The sequence below is a fragment of the Esox lucius genome, chromosome 11 (genome assembly GCF_011004845.1).
Source record: "Esox lucius isolate fEsoLuc1 chromosome 11, fEsoLuc1.pri, whole genome shotgun sequence".
NCBI classification, from domain to species: Eukaryota; Metazoa; Chordata; class Actinopteri; order Esociformes; family Esocidae; genus Esox; species Esox lucius.
The window spans coordinates 40,571,827-40,580,862 of record NC_047579.1 but is presented as its reverse complement, the minus strand read 5'-3'; the positions used below and the strand labels follow the sequence as shown (position 1 = coordinate 40,580,862).

The 9,036-nt window shown below is 42.0% G+C and overlaps 1 protein-coding gene across 2 annotated transcripts; it reads right to left on the bottom strand.

The window, feature by feature from the left end:
* Positions 1-1,104: 1,104 nt before the first annotated feature.
* utp18 (UTP18 small subunit processome component) lies at positions 1,105-8,825 on the bottom strand. 2 transcript variants are annotated; one of them, XM_010874703.4, is made up of 13 exons: positions 8,372-8,825; positions 8,100-8,233; positions 6,852-6,947; positions 6,692-6,762; positions 6,468-6,565; positions 6,203-6,328; positions 3,569-3,743; positions 2,964-3,064; positions 2,615-2,705; positions 2,386-2,509; positions 1,863-2,037; positions 1,550-1,692; positions 1,105-1,413 (listed from the first exon to the last, which is right to left on the bottom strand). In XM_010874703.4, exons 1-13 carry the CDS (start codon positions 8,576-8,578, stop codon positions 1,389-1,391), a joined length of 1,566 nt encoding a protein of 521 aa, XP_010873005.1. In that variant the 5' UTR covers positions 8,579-8,825; the 3' UTR covers positions 1,105-1,388. The 2 variants fall into 2 exon arrangements, with proteins under 2 accessions (XP_010873005.1, XP_010873006.1); XM_010874704.4 differs by having other exon boundaries at positions 6,468-6,562; positions 8,372-8,578.
* Between the last annotated feature and the right edge of the window lie 211 nt (positions 8,826-9,036).

Below are 9,036 nucleotides of genomic sequence, written 5' to 3'. Positions count from 1 at the left end.
TATCTTCTGCATTTTCCCTTATTTCGCTTGTTCATACGTTTGTAAGTTTAGAATTGCATTTGTGTATGTAATGCGCTTGACAAATGAACTTGTCCTAAATCACTCAGGTCTATAGTATGAACATACTTGGAGATCATAAATTGTAATTATAATTTCGGTGGTTGGCATCTTGATTAGCTAACAGGTCTTAAATTGATAAGTGAGGGTAAATAAACCAGTGGTTCTGTGTCGAGCAGTTACCCTAATAACTGCAGAGCTTGCTCTGGGCTGAGACTCTAGTGTACCGTAACTGCGCTTTTTTCATGGAGAATAGCGAATGATTAATTAGCCGTTTAGGCTATAATTTATGCTGAAAGCTGTCAATCAATAGGTTGACGATCGCCATACCCGCATAAATGACGGGTGTGTCATTACTGTTGTTAGCGCCTTGGGGTTTAAGGCCGGGTGTTTTTGTAAAATAACTTCGTGGCAACTGCTTTTGTACAAAGGGCTTTATGAATAAATGTGATTGATTGATGTAAATAAGGACAGGTGTTTTCGTCCACGGCTTTATCCGATTTTTCCATTTTCATCATAGACCTTAACTGACAAGGATTATCACAAATTTCACATGACCAGATATGTTTTTCATGTGATCTGCAAGGCTAATTTATTGATCTACCACTCAAGAACCCCTACTGCAAGAAGAACTTGCTGATGAGTTCCAGTTTGTTTGAGCACTTCCTATCGGTTCCAGTGGCCTGCGATACCTTCATTAATTATATTTTGTGAAGTGTAAAATAAACAAACCACAGACATTTGTTCAGTCTATTATATTAAAATAAATGAAGCAATAACTGGATCTGAACATCCACCGCCACGAGGGGAGATGAATAATTTGGTGGAACACAGGAACACAACATCTAGGACCCCTCAGGGAGGTGGCGAATCGGTCTTTTGCTAACGAGATGTGTAAAGAGTCGATATTTTGCAGTGGCGTTGGAATGCTGCCCGTCCTGACCGACATCCTCAAACTTAAATCGGGTTGAAAGTTTGAGCAACATTGTCAATGTATTTATTAAAAAAATACACATTTTCTAAAAATCTAAGAAATTAAAGACACAGTGAAATTAATTGTATTTTATCCATTGTACAAACACTTTCAATGTGCATTCTGAAAAGCATATGTTTAAGTACATTTTCACAAAAGCAAACAATCAGTTAAATTGAAACATGTATGTAGAAAATAAAATAAAAACATGTTTTCTTGCAGTGATGCTTTCATTGATGTAATAACCATAACCGACTCCTTACTGGAACTTCTTTAAACACTAAAAAGTATTACCGAAGATGACAGTCATTTGGCGCTTTGATGATCCTAATGTATTTCCAGTCAGTGACATTCCTCTTCAAAAATCTTTGTAATGCAACAACCTGTCAAATGTAGTAAACACAAGCATTGAGTTATGATACATAAAATCCCAACCTTAGTTACACATTTTCTAAATTCGAAATCATTGTCACAATGTTTTATCAGAGAAATCTGATGGTGAGGGCTTAAAGCACCCACCTGAAGAGGGGGGCGTGGCCCTTGTTGTTAGCAAGGGAGAAGAAGCCACTGTTCGGGGAGAAGTCCAGACACTGGGCCCGGTATATGGTTTTTCTCTGGAACATGGGGAAGTTGGAGAACACAGTGAAACTGGGAATGTGGACCTGAAACGACAAGGGAACAATCATGAGATTGATGAGACAAATATAGCTTTGTATTAATCCATTCAAATGTTTTTAATATGCAAGTTGTGCTGCAATTAAATATTATTTATGACCCACATGTATAGTAAATGTGGTGCTATTTAAGGCTAAATATGCTGAGTGAGACTGACCATTCGGGCAGCCTCATCGCTGGACCGAGAGGCGATCGCCAGGATCTCAGACGTGGGGTTGAAGCGGAGGGAGGTGGCTGAGGTCACCAGGTTCATGATGGCCTTCAGGGGCTTGGGGTTGGTCTGCCTCGTACACTCTTCCTGGGAGTACACGTTCACCACACCTGCCGCAGACCTGAGGACACAGACACGGTAGAACGTTTATGACCCGAGGACACTGACATGGTAGAATTTTTATACACCGCTGAGCATTTAATAGGTACATCTTGTCTTTACGAGAAAACAAAGTAGATAGTATTTGTGGCAGAGCTTTAAACAACACACATCAAGACATTTACTACAACACATGAACATTCCAATCATACGATCAGTCTGAGAGAAAACAAAACAAACTCAGACGATCGCAAGTTCTTGGAATCATATCAGCGTCTGAGTTCCCTCACGAAGACAAAAGGATTACACCACAAAACTTCACAACTTACAGGTGTGCCACTTGAAGCTGACAAAAGCCCGACCCACTCACCCACAGGCCAGATACTGTCCGTTATGGGAAGTGGCAATTGAGGTTCCACTAACACAACCGTCATCCATGAATCGGTTCAGACATTTACTGCTCCTCACGTCCCAAACGTATACCTCTCCCTCCTCTGAAAAACAAACAGTTTAAATCCAAACAGGTACCATGTAGCTTCAGCTCAGACCATCAGAAGCTTTTAGCACGTCAGGAATATCAGGGCGTCTCTGAAACCCACCAGAGTTGGTGAAGACTCTGCTGCCGTCGTGGGAGCAAGCCACTCCCGTTATGTTGCCATTGATCTTCATGCTTTTCACCACCTCTTTTGTCTGAAATAAAACATCAGGAAAAAGCACCCATTTATGCAGTGGCACTGTTGTGAGACAGGATTCTGGAGAAGGGCAGGGAGAGAGGGGTTGTAAAACAGCAGTCGCAGGGATTCAAACCCACGCTTGACATCGTTTAGTTAGGGTTCCGGGTGAAGCAGCTTATAGTGCTCGACCACGGGGGAACTGATCCAAAATGTACTGTTATGTTCAGATTTTATGGGGACATGCTCGGTATACCAGCCGTCTACAATCACCGACCTTCATGGTCATCACGTGGAGGTATCCAGAGGAGCCAGTTAGAAGCAGGGATTGTCCGTCTGGGGAGACTTCAAACTCCTTCACCCTCTGTTCGTTCAGACCTGGGGGATCAACAGTTATTACTGTTCAGCCACTCACCCCTTAACCACGCCATCAATTACATAAGTCTGTCTGAGAGGATGCAGAGTTCATCTTTACACTGATCACAGAACAACAACCTTCTCTGTTGCCTGATAGTCACTACCTAACAAGAGGCAGAATAACCCCCTAACAAGAGGCAGAATAACCCCCTAACAAGAGGCAGAATAACCCCCTAACAAGAGGCAGAATAACCCCCTAACAAGAGGCAGAATAACCCCCTAACAAGAGGCAGAATAACCCCCTAACAAGAGGCAGAATAACCCCCTAACAAGAGGCAGAATAACCCCCTAACAACAGGCAGAATAACCCCCTAACAAGGCTTTGGGTTTCCATTAATTCCACATAGCCTTCTCATAATTCAGTAATTAGTGTCTTTACTTAAGCATCTTGTTGTTTAGGCATTTGGATACGCTGGTGAAAACACGCTATATGTTGACGAATACAACTTCAAAACCCGTCCTGACCTCTGACAGTGTTGATGGGGATGACTTTCCCCTCCATCATGTCATAGATGTAGAATAGCTTGTTCCTGAAACTGGTGGCTACCACCTGCTCTCCACCCACACTGAACTGAGCCTTGTGCACCGGGAACTTCTCCAGGAGGATGCTCTGGATCTTAGGGTTGGTCTTCCCATCAACCTGGAGAGGAGGTTTGGGGTGAAGTGAAAGGTGATCATATTAAAATGAATACAGGCTTGTGTGTGGCATCCCCAACTGTAAAACTCCACAATAAAGCATCCCTAAGGATGTCTGTTAATAGTTTGTATTGTTCTAGCATAGTGTACAATGTGTTTTGACGAGGAAAACCAACTGGCCCTGGTTCGTAATAGGAATGCCTCAGAAGACTAAAGAATAATTTATTCTTAATTCATTAATCATTTTATATACAAACTTTTTGACCCAACAACCTGTCCCGCCTCCTCATAGGTGAAAATTGACGTGGTTCAAAATATGTAAAACCAAAATAAAGTAGCTTAATCATAAAAAAAAAATATGGCCTGGATTCAACCGAAAAGCATGTTATATACATTTGGGAATTTAAAGATTCATTTTCAATTGAGCTAACATTTCAGCAGCATTTATTGTGAACGGTAATGTTAGCCAAAACTGCCTTTAAAAGCCACAATATCTAACAAGTGCTTTCAGCTGAAGTCCAGGCCTTAGTATAGTGCATATAACCTTAAATATAGTTCCAGGCATTACAAGATAGTCACACACTGCAAATAATGTCTAACTACAGTGGATATAAAGTCTACACACCCCTGTTAAAAAGTCAGGTTTTTATGAAAGAATGAGACAAAGATAAATCACATCAGAACCTTTTCCACTTTTAATGTGACCCTGTACAAACTGAAATATTTGAGGGGGAAAAATGAAAAATAAAAACCTTACAATAACCTGGTTGCATAAGTGTGCACACCCTCTTATAACTGGGGATGTGGCTGTGTTCAGTATTAACCAATCACATTCAAACTCATTAAATAATAATTAAATGTATATAGCGCTTTTCAAAGACCCGAAGACGCTTTACAATACATACATAACAAACAACTACAGATGGAGCAATGAGACAAACGGTAGCTAACAAAGCAACAAGGGGGCGGGGGGGGGGGGTATGCTTGTGTATAAATAGAAGTCATTACACACCTGCCATAATTTAAAGTGACTCTGATTAATCACAAATAAAGTTCAGCTGTTCTTGTAGGAATTGTCCTGACATTTTCTTAGTTGCATCTCAGAGCAAAAGCCATGGTCCGCAGAGAGCTTCCAAAGCATCAGAGGGATCTCATTGTTGAAAGATATCAGTCAGTAGAAGGGTACAAAATAATTTCCAAAGCATTAGATATACCATGGAACACAGTGAAGACAGTCATCATCAAGTGGAGAAAATATGGCACAAGAGACATTACCAAGAACTGGACATGCCTCCGAAATTGATGAAAAAACTAGAAGAAAACTGGTCAGGGAGGCTTCCAAGAGGCCTACAGCAACATTAAAGGAAAGGCAGGAATTTCTGGCAAGTACTGGCTGTATGCTACATGATAACAATCGCCCGTATTCTTCACATGAACAGGCTATGGGGTAGGGCGGCAAGACGGAAGCCTTTACTTACAAAGAAAAACATCCAAGCCCGGCTTGCAAAAACAAACATCAAGTCTCCCAAAAGCATGTGGGGAAATGAGTTATGGTCTGATGAAACCAAGGTTACATTTTTTGGCCATAATTCCAATGATGTTTGGCGCAAAAACAACACTGCACATCACCCAAAGAACACCATACCCACAGTGAGGCATGGTGGTGGCAGCCTCATGCTTTGGGGCTGTTTTTCTTCAGGTGGAACCGGGGCCTTAGTCAGGGTGGAGGGAATTATGAACAGTTCCAAATACTAGGCAATTTTGGCACAAAACCTTCAGGAGTCCGTTCAACACAACAACAACCCAAAGCACACATCCAAATCCACAAAAGCATTGATTCACCAGAAGAAGATTAACATTTTGGAATGGCCCAGCCAGAGCCCAGACCTGAATCCAACTGAACATCTGTGGGGTGATCTGAAGAGGGCTGTGCACAGGAGATATCCTTTTGCGCTTTTGCAAAGAGTGGTCAAAAAGACTGAGCGCGGTAATCAAATCAAAAGGTGATTCAAACAAAGTATTAGTTTAAGGGTGTGCACAGTTATGCAACCAGGTTATTGTGGGTTTTCTATTTTTTATTCCACCTCAAAGATTTCAGTTTGTTTTTCAATTGACTTGTTCACATTATAGGTTAGATTAAAGGTGGAAAAAGTTCTGACTTGATTTCTTTGTCTCACTCTTTTACATCACAAGAACCTGGCATTTTAACAGGGGTGTGTAGACTTTTTCATATCCACTGTATACTTGAGGAGATATTTGCTTGAAATAAGTGAAATAATCTGCCAATGGAACTAGACAAATTACTTGATATTCAAGGCATTTTCTCTAAAACCTAGTGGTATTATCAAATACAACTTTAGCTTGTTAAGAGAAATTGACCTTATTTTAAGGATGGTAAGACCTGTCTGATCAGGATAAATATAAAATAAAACTGACAAAAAGGCAAATGAAAAGAAGTAATACCTGGAACAGAGAGATGGACTGGTCGAGGCCAGCAGCCATAACGACCTGGGCGGAGGGGTGAAACTGAACTGTGGTCAGCCTGTCCTCAGAAGGCCGGTCATTGTTGGCGTGTAGGCACTTTTTCATCTTTAAAGGAAAAGATTATCATCATAAACGTGATGTTCTCTCGTCAATTGACACTAGCGCTGTGTTGTCATCTGGGAGACCCCGCCCCCCACCACCCTAGTCTGTAGAAGTGGTCAAATGATGGGTGAGCAAAACTCACACGTATGATTCCTTTGGGAAGACTGTCAGATGAGCCTACGAAGTTGCCAGTCTTTGTCATCAGGTCATCCCCGTCTTCGTCTTCATCATCACTGTCTTCTTTATTATTTGTTGATTGTAAAGACACAAAAGTGAATATATAAATAGTATACAGCAGAAATCTGCTGTGGTTATCCTTCCTAACAATTACACAGATCAGGAAAATATACACTACCACAAGTTTACCTTTTTTCTTATTCTTTTTTTGTGTTTTTTTCTCTGCCCAGGACGGTGTTCCACCCATTGCTTTCTGGAACCTTTCAAAAGTATATTTAAAAAGTGTAAGTTTCAACTGCCACATCCAAGGCGTATTTACTGCACAACTGTGTTGGTAACACCCACGTACTGTTCTTTCATCCTCCGCTGCAACTTCTGCTTGGTCATCTTAGCCTCCGCGTCGCTTTTGGTCAGGTCTCTTCGAAACCTGTGTGTCATGTCCACTCTTGCAAACAGGAGGGGAAATCAGAGACATTAATGAAACATGTTCTCACTGAACTACCTCTGAATATTAAACTTCCTTTCTGTCCTTTGCTCTGACTGACTATTATATGTTGTATCAATCTGTCATACATTGTTACTCTGTTCGTATTGTAATTGGCCGGGCTGAGTCAGAGCAGCGTTTTGGCCGGGCCGAGTCAGAGCAGGAGTTGCCTTCCTGTAGGAGTGGGATGGCCAGGAGACCACAGGCAGCAGAACAAAAAGCCCAAGTAGGGATGTGGGCTTGAGCATTGCCAGAAGTCAGGTAGGGGAAGCACCAAGGTCTTTTAATTAACATCAATTCTTCATGTTGGACTAAGCCATGACTACAGACAACCACTAATGTACACTGCTAATGTATAACCACTAATGTACACCGAGTAGCCAGTTTATTAGGTAAAGTGAACCACTCACAACTACGCATCGCCCCTGAGACTGTGTACAGACAGTGTCTCAGGGCCATGGTTGACGCCATCGTCTCAGAACATGCTGCCCTCCAGGGAATATTTCACACACAACACTGTCTAGGACGTACCAGAAATGGTCTGACAAACAAAAACCGTTCAGCCAAAACAGTTAGTAAAAGAAAGAGGCTGACGGAAAATGGCAGGAATTGTTCTAGCTGGCAGGCGAAACACAAATGGGCAAAAAACTCTTCCGTCCTTATCACCCACGGGCTATTGCAGAAGACTATCACCCAGGGTTCCAGTCCTATCAGCTGAAAACAAGAGGGGCCAAGTGATCGTCAAACCTATACAATTCACTTATGGAGAAAAGAATGCTTTGTTGCCACAACCCAGTTTAGTCAAGCGGCCTGCGCAATCCCGCATCACATCAATCCAAAAGAGCATCTTTGGAAAAAGATGGGTTGGGCAATTCACAGCAAGAATGTACCACTTTTCAGTCCACAGGAACTGTGATGCTATTGTGTCAGGATGGGCCAACATCCCTGTGAAATGTTTTCAACACCTCAAACAGGTGAAGGGGGTCCCACACCATACTAGATAGGTGTGTACCTAATAAAGTGGCCACTAGATGTAGTTACACTCAGGTTGAGACATGCCACCAACGCTTAAAACACACACAACGGGAAACCCTTGTTGTCCTAGGTACTAACTCTTCTTCAAGCTCGTCATCTTCATCCTCCCAGACTGCTCTCTTGGTTGGCCGAACCTGCAGCCGCGCTTCATTCTCCACATCTGATTCGCTGGAATCGTCGTCCAGAAGCGTGGCACCTCTATCATCGCTCTCCTGTTCCAAAAATGTGTTGATTTAAGATTACTCTGAAACGCTTTGTTTATTAAACATAGATTATGCCACAACAATGCAGCCAGCTAATCCATGAAAAAAAAATATTTTTTTTTTTCTTTGTGAAGAATGACTGATTACCTGCACGAGCCTTTCCAGAAGCTCATCTTCGGCACCAAAAACAAGATCTTCAAGCAGTTTTACAGAGGCATCTTCCTCGCCCAAAACAGTAACTTCCTGGGTGTTTTTTTGCCTTTCTAACACTTCTTTCTCGTAGTCGATCATGGATTGAGATGTTCTTTTCATCGCCTCTCTCCCCTTTTTAGACCCTAAAACGACTTTGTCCATGTTTAAAATCCAGCCTGTACATACGAAACCTAGTATATGTTCTCAGCGTACAGCTAGCATATACCAAGATTCGCTACACTAACAGATATCCTAAATGTATATTATATTATATTCGACAACAACATGCCTCATGCGACCACTGTTTTCCACGTGAGGTGGTTGCGACGGGGTGCAAAGTGAAGGTGCGGCTGCCGAACTCTACAAAGTTAGAAGGTATGTGTGTAGCAAAACTACTCGGGTTCCAGGCAACGCTTCAAGACTGCAGATGTTTTATCGGTTAGCAGTAGGGCGCATGCTTCGTGCAAAATTCTCTATCATGTGCTTCCGTTTTGATGACCCCTGAACTCGGAATCAATTCCTCAGCTTTAGAAACTGAATGTCATCGTATGGCATACTGCCGCCCTCTAGTGCAAGATATTGTAAAACTATGTTCAGCATTTTTTGCTGTTGATGTAATG